Raw genomic sequence first — 15,814 nt, forward strand, 5'->3', positions numbered from 1 at the left:
CATGCATAAGTACAAGAGATCTAAATTATATATATGTTTTTAATTTGTATATTTGGTCAAATCAAAATTTATAAAATATTAAAAATTTTACATAAATTTTAAATTTAAATATATTAAATTATAAATTATCTTTCTTTTTTAATGTAATCATAACTCCAAATATATATAGGCTTAATAAACTTTTATCTTTGTCACATAATTTTATTTAATAAATTATATAAATTTAATATTTTTGGATAACTATTTAAATTCAAATCAAACACTATCAAAAATTAAAAATTTTACATAAAATTTTAATTTAAATATACTAAATCATAATTTATCTTTTCTTTTCAAATTTAATCATAACTCTACATATAGCTATACATATATTTATATATGTGTGTGTGTGTGTATGTGTAAACTTAATAAATTTTTATTTGTCGAAAACAAAATCTCAAAATAAAAATAAAAAACTCATAAAGTGAGAGCATCACCCCCTAACTAATGTTATTAGAACAATAACTACATCATATTCATGAATAAGTAAATTCATTTTATACCTTTATTATTCTTTTATTTCTTTTATTTTTTTAGTTTTAAAAAAAAAAAACTTGTGATGGTGTTGGATTGTTTTTTTTTTCTTTTTTATTTTTGTAATATTGATTTTATTTTTTTGGATTCAATAATGTAAGAAAAGTGAGCCCATATTTGGCTTCGTTTCAACTAATTAATAGGTATAGTTCATTACTTATTTTATATTCTATTTCTTTTTTATTTTTTTTCTCTATTTGTTTGTTTCTTCAATTAAACTTATTATTTGGTTTTATCTGCATTATATGATATATACAATTAACTTTGATTTATTCTAAAAAAAATTGTTTCATATGTTTTTATATAAATAGTTAAACTGGATATTTGTTATGCATAAGTACAAGAGATCTAAATTATATATAATTCTTAATTTGTATATTTGGTTTATGTTCTAATAAAAAACAACTATGGATATTAATGTATATATGTAAAAAAAATAAGGAATAAAAAGCAAATGGTTATGACCAAATTAATAATTATGCTTTGTAGTTCAATCAAATATATTATTATTATTATTATTATTATTATTATTATTATTATTATTATTATTATTTTATGTTTTATTTCTGGTTTAGCTTTATAAGATTTAATAATTTATGAATATTTTGCTAATATAAATGTTTTTCACAATTTAATCAAAATGATATATTTTTTATATATTCATATCAACATATATATAATTATTAATCTTGACTATTTTCTTTTTAATAGGCCAAAGTAAAATTTTATTAAAAGTAATGAAATGGTTATAAATATCCAACCACAATTAAGGGTATAATAGAGGGTAGAAAGAATATAAACCTAAAGAAATTTTACCAACATCATTTGAGGAATCTAAAAGCATAGATAATAACATCTCTAACACTCGAAAAACCATATAAACCAACAATAAAAATCTTTATTGTTTAAAACTGAACATTGCTTTTTTAATCGAACAAGAAAAAATGAGGAGCAAAATTTTCATTGTTTAGTAAATGAATTGAAAAAATAATTTTTTATGAAAAAAATTTTATAATTCTTTGAAATTTTGCAAAAGTTTAGACTTTGAAAGAGTATTACAATATGTATAAACTCTTATTTAGTTGTATCTTAACATTTATAAATGTATGATTATATATAAAAAATCAATAAAAAATTTACATAATTTTTTATTAAAGTAATATTAAAAATTAAGATTAAAATTATTTAAATTATGAAAATTAATTCAAAAATTTCATGCATGACACAAGTTAAAAAGTTAATTAGATTATAAAATAATTATTTTCTATCTTCAAATTTTATGGGCATATTATCGTTTAAATTTGATCGTCTTTCTCTCAAGACAAATAGATAATTAATCATTTTCTGATGTAAAATTAAATAATTAATCAACTAAAAAAGCGTTGGCTTTTTCTTTTTATCAAAATTTTTTAGTTCAAACGGATTTGTTTCAACATTCTACCCAAAAGCAAACTCGTAGCTGTCCCTTAATGTAGATCTAGAAATTGAAAAAAACTGAATATAATAGGTAACAAAACGGCCTATTTTGGGGACAAATTTGATAAGAAATTGACGTTCAGATTTTATTTGGATCGTCGATGAAAAAGATTGAAGGTCTAATGTCAAAGAAACGCTAAGATAGTAATTTTTTCCTACCGATCATAATGAACATATGATCAGTGGGAATATTGTTTCATTCAGGGTTATCACATTGATATTCTTAGCCAATAATGAACATTAAATTAGATTTCTTGTTAGATGGTTTTGGTGGGTACTCTTGTATATAAGAAAGAGGCGCAATCCTTGTATTTTTACACATTTAATTTTCACTTCGTAAAATTAAAACCTAAGGCTCAGACACCTTCAAATCTTGTCTTCACGAAGTAGCTGAATCTTTTTCTATACTTGTTAAAGAAACAGCAGAGGCTACAAGGTCAAGAATGTTGCCAATTTCATCACCTGGGAATTCTCAGCAGATTCTGATCAGAATCTCTGCCTTTGTTTTGCTTGTTTGCTTGTCTGCGCATGGCCAAAGTTTGTCCGGCTTTCTTGCTTTTCTTATGGTTTTTGTTTTCACTTGTTTTTTGGCTTGTTTTGTCTCTAACACGCTAAAATTTTGATCTATATGCAGTAACTCAAGCATCCCAGAAAAAGGTAGATTCAGCTTTATCAAACTCTACACAATATTTGAATGTTAAGAGATCCAACTTTCCAAGTGATTTTGTTTTTGGAGCATCGACTGCTGCTGCTCAGGTAAGCTAAATCTGATGTCACTGACTATCAAATGATATATGATGCAATTAAACTGATACAAGTAATAGTATTTCCCTCTTATACCGATAACACAAGTAATTAAACTGAGTGCAGATTGAAGGATCAACGAAATCTGGAGGGAAAGGGCCGAGCGTTTGGGACCAATATGTTCGAAAATTCCCAGGTTGGCAACATGCTTCTTTGTTGTTAATTATACTGTCAGATTACTGGAATTTTGATAGCAGCTAAAAATTTGGATTCTCATTTGAAATATTTATGGTTTTCATGCAGAGAAAATAATAGACAAAAGTACCTTGGAGGTAGCAATCGATTCATACAAGCGCTACAAGGTAACACATCCCTCATCATAGGCTTACATGTTTTCATTTGGTATTTCAGGCTATCAGGATTTGGTTCTGATCACTAGAATTAAGAATCCAGTACTCTATCAACATACTCGCATTTAAAGAAATGGTAAATATATTTGCAGGAGGATGCATTGGCTTTGAAGGACCTTGGACTAGACGCTTATAGATTTTCCATCCCCTGGACCAGGATTTTGCCTGGTAATATTTTCTTCATCAAACTCTTTGTTTCTTGGTTCAAAAGTGAACAAAAAAGGAAAAGCATAGTTGACCACTTTACAATTTTTCTCCTGTAGATGGAACTTTGAGCGGTGGAATAAATCGGGAGGGTATCAACCACTACAACAGTCTCATTGACGAGCTGATTAAACATGGTGATTAATTAGAGGCTTACTGCAATTATGTTTAGAATTTCTTTTGTATGGTATTTTGGCTAATTCCTTTTTATGTTTCATCAATTGAAGGCATCAAGCCCTTTGTGACACTAATGCACTTTGACTCACCGGAGGCCCTTGAAAACAAGTATGGAGGCTTCCTAAATCACACTGTCGCGTAAGTTCCACTCTAACATCTAGTACTGTCCAAGGCTCCATTAGGGTGCGTGCTGGCAGCATTCTCACCGAACAAGAGAATGCATTTTATGATTGGACCCTCCTAAATTGAGCCTTAAGTCCATGGCTCTATCCAACTTGTAATTAGTGTAGTTCATGGTCGCTGATCTGTCATTAATGTGTGCTTTCTCTTTTCAGGAAGGATTTCAGGGACTATGCTGAAATTTGTTTTAAAACATTTGGAGATCGGGTGAAAAATTGGATTACAATCAATGAACCGCTAATTATTGCTAAATTCGGGTATACCATGGGAGTGGCTCCACCAGGCAGATGTTCAGATAGAACAACATGTCCTGAAGGTAATGCGGCCACAGAACCTTACATTGCTGCACATAACCTTCTTCTTGCCCATGCAGCGGCTGCGAAGCTTTACAAAGAGAAGTACCAGGTGACTGAGCCATAGAATGCCCTCCTTCGGTGTATTTTAGGACCATATATCTGCTTTTATATATATGTTTACTTATTGTTTGAATTTGGTTGGCCAGGCAGCACAAGGGGGGCAAATTGGATTGACCCTTGTTGGACAGTATAGTGAGCCCTATTCAAACACATTGCTTGATAGAAATGCAGCAAAAAGATCCATGGATTTCGAGTTGGGATGGTTAGTAAAATAACTTTCTTATGAACAATTTCTCAAGTAATTTATCACTTTCCACTTGACAGTGACACTCACATAAACCAGTGATCGAATGCATTGTTATCTTGTCTGGTGGCTTCCAGGTTTATGGAACCACTGCTGCTAGGACAGTACCCAGTAAGCATGAGAAGATTGGTGAAGGACAGGCTACCACTTTTCACGGCTAAGGAGAAAGAGCTGGTCAAAGGATCTTTTGATTTCATTGGCATCAACTACTATACCTCGAGATATGCTAAGCACATTCCAATTAATCCACAAGCTGCACCAGTGAGCTACTTGGTAGATCAACATGTCAATTCCACAGGTAACGTTAAATTTATCTTTACTGAAATAAACAAGGGCTTTTATTCCTCTGAAGGATGATGCTGTGTTGTTGTGGCAGTGGACAAAGATGGAGTTCTTATTGGTCCAAATGCTGGAGGGAGTGCTTTCATTTACGTTTATCCCCAAGGGCTGTACAAACTTTTGAAGTTTATTACGGAGCACTACAATAAAAACCTTACAATCTACATTACTGAGAATGGTTCGGAAATCTGGCTCCTCCATGCTCCCTTTCTGTTGAATTCTTAGACACTATATTTAGTTATCGCTAATACATCTGCATAACCACTTTGAATAGGTTTTACGGAGAAAAATGACGACAGCATTCCAATTCCTCAGGCATTAAACGATCAAGATAGAATTGAATTTGTTCAGAAACATTTGTTCCAAACACGCAGGGCAATCAAGTGAGCTTTTTTACTGTGTTTATACAAGTATTCATTCTTTTGTATCCTTCACACTAGCTTGGAAAACTGATCAATGTGCTTTATGTTGCCTATTACGCAGCAATGGCATGAATGTCAAAGGATATTTCTATTATAGTTTATTTGACGACTTTGAATGGTCAGAAGGCTTCACCATCCGCTATGGACTTTACTATGTTGATTTCCAGAACCTCAAGCGCATCCCCAAGAAATCTGCTAAATGGTACCATGATTTTGTACAAGGTGACCAAAAATAAGCATGCCAAAGATCGAGTTTACCATGGTTATAGCAAATTTATACTATACATTCGTCAACGAAAAGAGAGAAGGAAGAAAAAGGACTCAGCTTTGTGGTTGATAGCTAGCATCCGTTAGCTCCTTGTATCGGCCTTCCAGTATATATAATTGTGCTGTACGTAATTGTAGATTAACTTCTGCAATTTATGTTGATGGACCGAGAACTGTATCTCACAAACTGCTGTCATTATTGCTTCTGAGCTCAGTTCGAGCCTAAAATTTCGTAGAGATTATAGACATGATCTTGCCTCGAGTTCTTACACTTTCCTTTTGTTAGTACCATTCCATTAGTTGCTATATTTTTCGGCAATGACTGTGTAACTTGCAAAATATATGTATTTAAGAAAAAAAAAACTCTGCTTCTAAATTTCTTGGAAAAGATAGATCAAAGCACAAGTGGAATGATATCATTATACTCGGGATTCTTTGATCAACGTTGGACAAGATGGAAACTGGATCATGCTCTAACAAAATAGCAACGGTTGAATGGCTTAGGCAATCACTGTAAGCCACCATGAAAATAGAATGAACAAAATGCTATACAGGATTTTAGTGTAAAGGAGAAAACAACAAATGCTTTTCAGATGTTTTACAATCAAATACTGAAAATTTGTATATTAGAGTAAACAAATGCTTTTCATTGTTTGACCTAGTAATTCATGTATTTGTATAATATAAAATATGAATAATTCATATATTCGTATTATATTTTACAAGAAAATGATATGTCACAATTTTTATCGGTACGAAAATATAAAATATAATTTTTTATTTTATTAAATCTATTTATGATTTTTTTAAAATTTTAAATTATATTATTTTCACATTTTTTATTCATATAATTATTATATTGTGTCATCACATCGTATTTGATATTGTCAAATATAAATATAAATGTGTGTGTGGGACTCGCTTTATGAGTGTAGAACGAGGCATAAAGTTTACTTTGAATCATAGTATAAGCTTTTCCATGTCATGTGAGAATGTGTAAATATTGATTATATAGAATTTTACGATTGTTAGAATTACCATGGTTTTAATAAATGATGTATTTTGATAAAAAAATTAAATTCATACAATTTTCGCTAGATAACAAAAAAATTAAACAAAATAAAAATAATAAAAAATAAATATCAAAATAATTTATATATAAAGTTGAACCCAGAATAATAAATATACTTATTAATTTTTATACACAATCTAATATCTACTCCATATATTTATATATGTGTATATTATATTATATTACAACATACATAGTTATTAGATAATAATTATTGACGTGGATGCTTATGCGAACAGCTTCTTTTTTCGATATATAAGATAATTCTTAAAACTTCTCATTATGATGACACATAAGATATTTATTAATTTTAATTATTTATAAAAAATATATTTTAAAAATTATTAAATTATCTAAAATTTTAAAATTTAATTAAAAATCAATTTAAATTTTAATAAAATCTTTTTCTCCGACATATCACCTTATCTCAATTTAAAGATAATTTTTTAAAAAAATTATCTTTTTCAATTTATGTGGAGTTAGCATGAGTATTTAAATTTATCATAACTTTTAAAAATATTATTTAATATCTTTAATTTTTTTTATAAATAATCTTTACATTATCTTCATCTTTTAAATATATTTCACAATGAAAATGTGAAAAAATATATATATAAATACTAGAACAACTTTAAGAGAGTTTCTCCTATATATAACCTGATGTCAATTTAAAACCAATTTTAAAGTAATATTTCTTTATCAATATATCTGCAGTTAACATGATTATTTAAATTTATCATAACTTTAAAAAATATTATTTAATATCTTTAATATTTTTTATAAATAATCCCTACATTATCTTCAGCTTTTAAATATATTTCAAAAAAGAATGTGAAAAGAAATTTATAAATACCAAAATAACTTCAAAAAAATTTTTCTTATACATGAAATTTCTCTTGTGCATCACATCATTTCAATTTAAAACCAATTATAAAGTAATTTATTTTTTTAATTATATGCAGTTAATATGAATATTTAAATTTATCACAACTTTTGAAAACATTATTTAATATCTTTAATTTTTTATATATATAATACTTGCATTATCTTCAGCTTTTAAATATATTTGACAAAAAAAATGTGAAAAAATATATATAAATATTAGAACAACTTAAGAAAAGCCTTCATTACTGGTAGTTCTTAGTTATATAGCTTTCTAAATGTCCCACTGAGCTAAACATATTTTTCCTTACTATTAATTTAGTCTCTCTTTCTATTAGTCTATTCTTGCTATAGGAATTAACATGCTTTTTCTCATGATAAGTATTATTTTAGTAAACATACTATTCACTTCATCAGGTAGAATATATATTTTTTTCAAATAAGCTGTAATTTTTTACAAAAACTACAAAAACACATATATTCTTATATTTTACTTGTGTTGTTTGCAGACTTTTTATTTTTTATTTTTTTGTGAATTCTTCACTTAATTAGGTAATATATTTTATCTTTTAATTTATTATTTATTCAATATTTTCCATTCATATGAAATAAAAATGATGCTCTGATTAATTGATATAATTAAGTTATGTGCCTTAAACAGAAACTTATATGCCAGTTGTATATTCAAAGAGTGAATAATTTCTCAACTCATATCCCTATTGTGAAACATATAATATAATTTCAAATTAAGAGATTATTTTTCATAAAAAAAATTAAAAAAAAATAATTTAGGGATTGTCTCATCAGTAGTATTAATTTCAAGTTCATTTATATCTTACTTTAAAAAAATCTCAAAACCATAAAAAATTTCACCAAAATTTCTGAAAAAGAAGATATGAATCTATGATAACTCTACAATTGTGGAATAAAGGATTCCTTATTGCCTTCAACAAAATTTAAAAAGAAAACTTTATTTTTATTATGATTTAATATTTTAATTATATTATTTATTTTTGGGTAACTATTTAAATTCAAATCAAACTCTATCAAAAATTAAAAATTTTACATAAAATTTTAATTTAAATATATTAAATCATAATTTATCTTTTCTTTTCAAATTTAATCATTACTTTACACACACACACACACACACACATATATATACTTATATATGTATATATGTGTATGTGTAAACTTAATAAATTTTTATTTACTAAAATTAAAATCTCAAAACAAAAATAATGAGCTTATTAAGTGAGATGTTCACGCTCTAACCGACGTTATTTTATTTGTTATTATTAGATTTTGAAATTGAAGAATACAATTTTTTTTATTTGACGATTATGGTTTATGAGTTTTGACAGGAATGGATAAAAGCTGGAAAAAATAATAATCACATCATACTCATGAACAAATAAATTCATTTTGTGCCTTTATTATTATTTTATTTCTTTTAGTTTTATTTTTTAATTTTAAAAATAAGTTTGTGATGGTGTTGGATTTTTTTTATAATATTGATTTTTTTTATATTTCAATAATGAGAGAAAAATAAGTGCACATTTGGATTGGTTTCAATTAGGTAATATGTATAATTCATTATTTTTTTCATATTCTATTTTTTTTATTTTTTTCCTCTGTTTTTTTCTTCAGACTTTATTTGCATTATATGATATATATATATATATATATATAGTTAGACTGGATATTTATCATGCATAAGTACAAGAGATCTAAATTATATATATGTTTTTAATTTGTATATTTGGTCAAATCAAAATTTATAAAATATTAAAAATTTTACATAAATTTTAAATTTAAATATATTAAATTATAAATTATCTTTCTTTTTTAATGTAATCATAACTCCAAATATATATAGGCTTAATAAACTTTTATCTTTGTCACATAATTTTATTTAATAAATTATATAAATTTAATATTTTTGGATAACTATTTAAATTCAAATCAAACACTATCAAAAATTAAAAATTTTACATAAAATTTTAATTTAAATATACTAAATCATAATTTATCTTTTCTTTTCAAATTTAATCATAACTCTACATATAGCTATACATATATTTATATATGTGTGTGTGTGTGTATGTGTAAACTTAATAAATTTTTATTTGTCGAAAACAAAATCTCAAAATAAAAATAAAAAACTCATAAAGTGAGAGCATCACCCCCTAACTAATGTTATTAGAACAATAACTACATCATATTCATGAATAAGTAAATTCATTTTATACCTTTATTATTCTTTTATTTCTTTTATTTTTTTAGTTTTAAAAAAAAAAAACTTGTGATGGTGTTGGATTGTTTTTTTTTTCTTTTTTATTTTTGTAATATTGATTTTATTTTTTTGGATTCAATAATGTAAGAAAAGTGAGCCCATATTTGGCTTCGTTTCAACTAATTAATAGGTATAGTTCATTACTTATTTTATATTCTATTTCTTTTTTATTTTTTTTCTCTATTTGTTTGTTTCTTCAATTAAACTTATTATTTGGTTTTATCTGCATTATATGATATATACAATTAACTTTGATTTATTCTAAAAAAAATTGTTTCATATGTTTTTATATAAATAGTTAAACTGGATATTTGTTATGCATAAGTACAAGAGATCTAAATTATATATAATTCTTAATTTGTATATTTGGTTTATGTTCTAATAAAAAACAACTATGGATATTAATGTATATATGTAAAAAAAATAAGGAATAAAAAGCAAATGGTTATGACCAAATTAATAATTATGCTTTGTAGTTCAATCAAATATATTATTATTATTATTATTATTATTATTATTATTATTATTATTATTATTATTTTATGTTTTATTTCTGGTTTAGCTTTATAAGATTTAATAATTTATGAATATTTTGCTAATATAAATGTTTTTCACAATTTAATCAAAATGATATATTTTTTATATATTCATATCAACATATATATAATTATTAATCTTGACTATTTTCTTTTTAATAGGCCAAAGTAAAATTTTATTAAAAGTAATGAAATGGTTATAAATATCCAACCACAATTAAGGGTATAATAGAGGGTAGAAAGAATATAAACCTAAAGAAATTTTACCAACATCATTTGAGGAATCTAAAAGCATAGATAATAACATCTCTAACACTCGAAAAACCATATAAACCAACAATAAAAATCTTTATTGTTTAAAACTGAACATTGCTTTTTTAATCGAACAAGAAAAAATGAGGAGCAAAATTTTCATTGTTTAGTAAATGAATTGAAAAAATAATTTTTTATGAAAAAAATTTTATAATTCTTTGAAATTTTGCAAAAGTTTAGACTTTGAAAGAGTATTACAATATGTATAAACTCTTATTTAGTTGTATCTTAACATTTATAAATGTATGATTATATATAAAAAATCAATAAAAAATTTACATAATTTTTTATTAAAGTAATATTAAAAATTAAGATTAAAATTATTTAAATTATGAAAATTAATTCAAAAATTTCATGCATGACACAAGTTAAAAAGTTAATTAGATTATAAAATAATTATTTTCTATCTTCAAATTTTATGGGCATATTATCGTTTAAATTTGATCGTCTTTCTCTCAAGACAAATAGATAATTAATCATTTTCTGATGTAAAATTAAATAATTAATCAACTAAAAAAGCGTTGGCTTTTTCTTTTTATCAAAATTTTTTAGTTCAAACGGATTTGTTTCAACATTCTACCCAAAAGCAAACTCGTAGCTGTCCCTTAATGTAGATCTAGAAATTGAAAAAAACTGAATATAATAGGTAACAAAACGGCCTATTTTGGGGACAAATTTGATAAGAAATTGACGTTCAGATTTTATTTGGATCGTCGATGAAAAAGATTGAAGGTCTAATGTCAAAGAAACGCTAAGATAGTAATTTTTTCCTACCGATCATAATGAACATATGATCAGTGGGAATATTGTTTCATTCAGGGTTATCACATTGATATTCTTAGCCAATAATGAACATTAAATTAGATTTCTTGTTAGATGGTTTTGGTGGGTACTCTTGTATATAAGAAAGAGGCGCAATCCTTGTATTTTTACACATTTAATTTTCACTTCGTAAAATTAAAACCTAAGGCTCAGACACCTTCAAATCTTGTCTTCACGAAGTAGCTGAATCTTTTTCTATACTTGTTAAAGAAACAGCAGAGGCTACAAGGTCAAGAATGTTGCCAATTTCATCACCTGGGAATTCTCAGCAGATTCTGATCAGAATCTCTGCCTTTGTTTTGCTTGTTTGCTTGTCTGCGCATGGCCAAAGTTTGTCCGGCTTTCTTGCTTTTCTTATGGTTTTTGTTTTCACTTGTTTTTTGGCTTGTTTTGTCTCTAACACGCTAAAATTTTGATCTATATGCAGTAACTCAAGCATCCCAGAAAAAGGTAGATTCAGCTTTATCAAACTCTACACAATATTTGAATGTTAAGAGATCCAACTTTCCAAGTGATTTTGTTTTTGGAGCATCGACTGCTGCTGCTCAGGTAAGCTAAATCTGATGTCACTGACTATCAAATGATATATGATGCAATTAAACTGATACAAGTAATAGTATTTCCCTCTTATACCGATAACACAAGTAATTAAACTGAGTGCAGATTGAAGGATCAACGAAATCTGGAGGGAAAGGGCCGAGCGTTTGGGACCAATATGTTCGAAAATTCCCAGGTTGGCAACATGCTTCTTTGTTGTTAATTATACTGTCAGATTACTGGAATTTTGATAGCAGCTAAAAATTTGGATTCTCATTTGAAATATTTATGGTTTTCATGCAGAGAAAATAATAGACAAAAGTACCTTGGAGGTAGCAATCGATTCATACAAGCGCTACAAGGTAACACATCCCTCATCATAGGCTTACATGTTTTCATTTGGTATTTCAGGCTATCAGGATTTGGTTCTGATCACTAGAATTAAGAATCCAGTACTCTATCAACATACTCGCATTTAAAGAAATGGTAAATATATTTGCAGGAGGATGCATTGGCTTTGAAGGACCTTGGACTAGACGCTTATAGATTTTCCATCCCCTGGACCAGGATTTTGCCTGGTAATATTTTCTTCATCAAACTCTTTGTTTCTTGGTTCAAAAGTGAACAAAAAAGGAAAAGCATAGTTGACCACTTTACAATTTTTCTCCTGTAGATGGAACTTTGAGCGGTGGAATAAATCGGGAGGGTATCAACCACTACAACAGTCTCATTGACGAGCTGATTAAACATGGTGATTAATTAGAGGCTTACTGCAATTATGTTTAGAATTTCTTTTGTATGGTATTTTGGCTAATTCCTTTTTATGTTTCATCAATTGAAGGCATCAAGCCCTTTGTGACACTAATGCACTTTGACTCACCGGAGGCCCTTGAAAACAAGTATGGAGGCTTCTTAAATCACACTGTCGCGTAAGTTCCACTCTAACATCTAGTACTGTCCAAGGCTCCATTAGGGTGCGTGCTGGCAGCATTCTCACCGAACAAGAGAATGCATTTTATGATTGGACCCTCCTAAATTGAGCCTTAAGTCCATGGCTCTATCCAACTTGTAATTAGTGTAGTTCATGGTCGCTGATCTGTCATTAATGTGTGCTTTCTCTTTTCAGGAAGGATTTCAGGGACTATGCTGAAATTTGTTTTAAAACATTTGGAGATCGGGTGAAAAATTGGATTACAATCAATGAACCGCTAATTATTGCTAAATTCGGGTATACCATGGGAGTGGCTCCACCAGGCAGATGTTCAGATAGAACAACATGTCCTGAAGGTAATGCGGCCACAGAACCTTACATTGCTGCACATAACCTTCTTCTTGCCCATGCAGCGGCTGCGAAGCTTTACAAAGAGAAGTACCAGGTGACTGAGCCATAGAATGCCCTCCTTCGGTGTATTTTAGGACCATATATCTGCTTTTATATATATGTTTACTTATTGTTTGAATTTGGTTGGCCAGGCAGCACAAGGGGGGCAAATTGGATTGACCCTTGTTGGACAGTATAGTGAGCCCTATTCAAACACATTGCTTGATAGAAATGCAGCAAAAAGATCCATGGATTTCGAGTTGGGATGGTTAGTAAAATAACTTTCTTATGAACAATTTCTCAAGTAATTTATCACTTTCCACTTGACAGTGACACTCACATAAACCAGTGATCGAATGCATTGTTATCTTGTCTGGTGGCTTCCAGGTTTATGGAACCACTGCTGCTAGGACAGTACCCAGTAAGCATGAGAAGATTGGTGAAGGACAGGCTACCACTTTTCACGGCTAAGGAGAAAGAGCTGGTCAAAGGATCTTTTGATTTCATTGGCATCAACTACTATACCTCGAGATATGCTAAGCACATTCCAATTAATCCACAAGCTGCACCAGTGAGCTACTTGGTAGATCAACATGTCAATTCCACAGGTAACGTTAAATTTATCTTTACTGAAATAAACAAGGGCTTTTATTCCTCTGAAGGATGATGCTGTGTTGTTGTGGCAGTGGACAAAGATGGAGTTCTTATTGGTCCAAATGCTGGAGGGAGTGCTTTCATTTACGTTTATCCCCAAGGGCTGTACAAACTTTTGAAGTTTATTACGGAGCACTACAATAAAAACCTTACAATCTACATTACTGAGAATGGTTCGGAAATCTGGCTCCTCCATGCTCCCTTTCTGTTGAATTCTTAGACACTATATTTAGTTATCGCTAATACATCTGCATAACCACTTTGAATAGGTTTTACGGAGAAAAATGACGACAGCATTCCAATTCCTCAGGCATTAAACGATCAAGATAGAATTGAATTTGTTCAGAAACATTTGTTCCAAACACGCAGGGCAATCAAGTGAGCTTTTTTACTGTGTTTATACAAGTATTCATTCTTTTGTATCCTTCACACTAGCTTGGAAAACTGATCAATGTGCTTTATGTTGCCTATTACGCAGCAATGGCATGAATGTCAAAGGATATTTCTATTATAGTTTATTTGACGACTTTGAATGGTCAGAAGGCTTCACCATCCGCTATGGACTTTACTATGTTGATTTCCAGAACCTCAAGCGCATCCCCAAGAAATCTGCTAAATGGTACCATGATTTTGTACAAGGTGACCAAAAATAAGCATGCCAAAGATCGAGTTTACCATGGTTATAGCAAATTTATACTATACATTCGTCAACGAAAAGAGAGAAGGAAGAAAAAGGACTCAGCTTTGTGGTTGATAGCTAGCATCCGTTAGCTCCTTGTATCGGCCTTCCAGTATATATAATTGTGCTGTACGTAATTGTAGATTAACTTCTGCAATTTATGTTGATGGACCGAGAACTGTATCTCACAAACTGCTGTCATTATTGCTTCTGAGCTCAGTTCGAGCCTAAAATTTCGTAGAGATTATAGACATGATCTTGCCTCGAGTTCTTACACTTTCCTTTTGTTAGTACCATTCCATTAGTTGCTATATTTTTCGGCAATGACTGTGTAACTTGCAAAATATATGTATTTAAGAAAAAAAAAACTCTGCTTCTAAATTTCTTGGAAAAGATAGATCAAAGCACAAGTGGAATGATATCATTATACTCGGGATTCTTTGATCAACGTTGGACAAGATGGAAACTGGATCATGCTCTAACAAAATAGCAACGGTTGAATGGCTTAGGCAATCACTGTAAGCCACCATGAAAATAGAATGAACAAAATGCTATACAGGATTTTAGTGTAAAGGAGAAAACAACAAATGCTTTTCAGATGTTTTACAATCAAATACTGAAAATTTGTATATTAGAGTAAACAAATGCTTTTCATTGTTTGACCTAGTAATTCATGTATTTGTATAATATAAAATATGAATAATTCATATATTCGTATTATATTTTACAAGAAAATGATATGTCACAATTTTTATCGGTACGAAAATATAAAATATAATTTTTTATTTTATTAAATCTATTTATGATTTTTTTAAAATTTTAAATTATATTATTTTCACATTTTTTATTCATATAATTATTATATTGTGTCATCACATCGTATTTGATATTGTCAAATATAAATATAAATGTGTGTGTGGGACTCGCTTTATGAGTGTAGAACGAGGCATAAAGTTTACTTTGAATCATAGTATAAGCTTTTCCATGTCATGTGAGAATGTGTAAATATTGATTATATAGAATTTTACGATTGTTAGAATTACCATGGTTTTAATAAATGATGTATTTTGATAAAAAAATTAAATTCATACAATTTTCGCTAGATAACAAAAAAATTAAACAAAATAAAAATAATAAAAAATAAATATCAAAATAATTTATATATAAAGTTGAACCCAGAATAATAAATATACTTATTAATTTTTATACACAATCTAATATCTACTCCATATATTTATATATGTGTATATT

At 28.3% G+C, this 15,814-nt stretch overlaps 4 protein-coding genes across 5 annotated transcripts; all 4 read left to right on the forward strand.

Annotated features, from left to right (window-relative positions):
- Positions 1 to 2,492: 2,492 nt before the first annotated feature.
- Positions 2,493 to 4,184, forward strand: LOC149514151 (beta-glucosidase 24-like). The gene is made up of 8 exons (XM_089745770.1): positions 2,493 to 2,586; positions 2,684 to 2,805; positions 2,920 to 2,989; positions 3,097 to 3,155; positions 3,296 to 3,371; positions 3,467 to 3,544; positions 3,635 to 3,722; positions 3,920 to 4,184. The coding sequence occupies exons 1-8, from the start codon at positions 2,493 to 2,495 to the stop codon at positions 4,182 to 4,184; spliced, it is 852 nt and encodes a 283-aa protein (XP_089601896.1).
- On the forward strand, positions 3,752 to 6,053 carry LOC149514152 (beta-glucosidase 13-like). The gene is made up of 3 exons (XM_089745845.1): positions 3,752 to 4,382; positions 4,502 to 4,722; positions 4,801 to 6,053. The coding sequence occupies exons 1-3, from the start codon at positions 4,234 to 4,236 to the stop codon at positions 4,986 to 4,988; spliced, it is 558 nt and encodes a 185-aa protein (XP_089601971.1). The 5' UTR covers positions 3,752 to 4,233; the 3' UTR covers positions 4,989 to 6,053.
- A 5,001-nt stretch (positions 6,054 to 11,054) lies between these two features.
- On the forward strand, positions 11,055 to 13,318 carry LOC149514153 (beta-glucosidase 12-like). 2 transcript variants are annotated; one of them, XM_089746691.1, is made up of 3 exons: positions 11,055 to 12,660; positions 12,751 to 12,838; positions 13,036 to 13,318. In XM_089746691.1, exons 2-3 carry the CDS (start codon positions 12,774 to 12,776, stop codon positions 13,298 to 13,300), a joined length of 330 nt encoding a protein of 109 aa, XP_089602817.1. In that variant the 5' UTR covers positions 11,055 to 12,660; positions 12,751 to 12,773; the 3' UTR covers positions 13,301 to 13,318. The 2 variants fall into 2 exon arrangements, with proteins under 2 accessions (XP_089602817.1, XP_089602816.1); XM_089746690.1 differs by having other exon boundaries at positions 11,055 to 12,838.
- Positions 13,319 to 13,621: 303 nt separating this feature from the next.
- On the forward strand, positions 13,622 to 14,104 carry LOC149514154 (furostanol glycoside 26-O-beta-glucosidase-like). The gene is made up of 2 exons (XM_089746689.1): positions 13,622 to 13,838; positions 13,917 to 14,104. The coding sequence occupies exons 1-2, from the start codon at positions 13,622 to 13,624 to the stop codon at positions 14,102 to 14,104; spliced, it is 405 nt and encodes a 134-aa protein (XP_089602815.1).
- The last annotated feature ends 1,710 nt before the right edge of the window (positions 14,105 to 15,814 follow it).

This window comes from Durio zibethinus, chromosome 17 (assembly GCF_047325235.1).
Source record: "Durio zibethinus cultivar Kanyao isolate XHJ-2024 chromosome 17, ASM4732523v1, whole genome shotgun sequence".
NCBI classification, from domain to species: domain Eukaryota; kingdom Viridiplantae; phylum Streptophyta; class Magnoliopsida; order Malvales; family Malvaceae; genus Durio; species Durio zibethinus.

What these genes read in the sequence shown, in the direction of transcription:
- LOC149514151 (XM_089745770.1), top strand. Translation starts at nt 2,493, where the DNA reads ATGTTGCCAATTTCATCACCTGGGAATTCTCAGCAGATTCTGATCAGA. An exon ending in CTTGTCTGCGCATGGCCAAA is followed by an intron (nt 2,587 to 2,683) that starts GTTTGTCCGGCT and finishes ATCTATATGCAG; the next exon opens with TAACTCAAGCATCCCAGAAA. An exon ending in TTCCTAAATCACACTGTCGC is followed by an intron (nt 3,723 to 3,919) that starts GTAAGTTCCACT and finishes TTCTCTTTTCAG; the next exon opens with GAAGGATTTCAGGGACTATG.
- LOC149514152 (XM_089745845.1), top strand. Translation starts at nt 4,234, where the DNA reads ATGTTTACTTATTGTTTGAATTTGGTTGGCCAGGCAGCACAAGGGGGG. An exon ending in ATGGATTTCGAGTTGGGATG is followed by an intron (nt 4,383 to 4,501) that starts GTTAGTAAAATA and finishes GGTGGCTTCCAG; the next exon opens with GTTTATGGAACCACTGCTGC. An exon ending in TCAACATGTCAATTCCACAG is followed by an intron (nt 4,723 to 4,800) that starts GTAACGTTAAAT and finishes TTGTTGTGGCAG; the next exon opens with TGGACAAAGATGGAGTTCTT.
- LOC149514153 (XM_089746690.1), top strand. Translation starts at nt 12,708, where the DNA reads ATGGTATTTTGGCTAATTCCTTTTTATGTTTCATCAATTGAAGGCATC. An exon ending in TTCTTAAATCACACTGTCGC is followed by an intron (nt 12,839 to 13,035) that starts GTAAGTTCCACT and finishes TTCTCTTTTCAG; the next exon opens with GAAGGATTTCAGGGACTATG.
- LOC149514154 (XM_089746689.1), top strand. Translation starts at nt 13,622, where the DNA reads ATGGAACCACTGCTGCTAGGACAGTACCCAGTAAGCATGAGAAGATTG. An exon ending in TCAACATGTCAATTCCACAG is followed by an intron (nt 13,839 to 13,916) that starts GTAACGTTAAAT and finishes TTGTTGTGGCAG; the next exon opens with TGGACAAAGATGGAGTTCTT.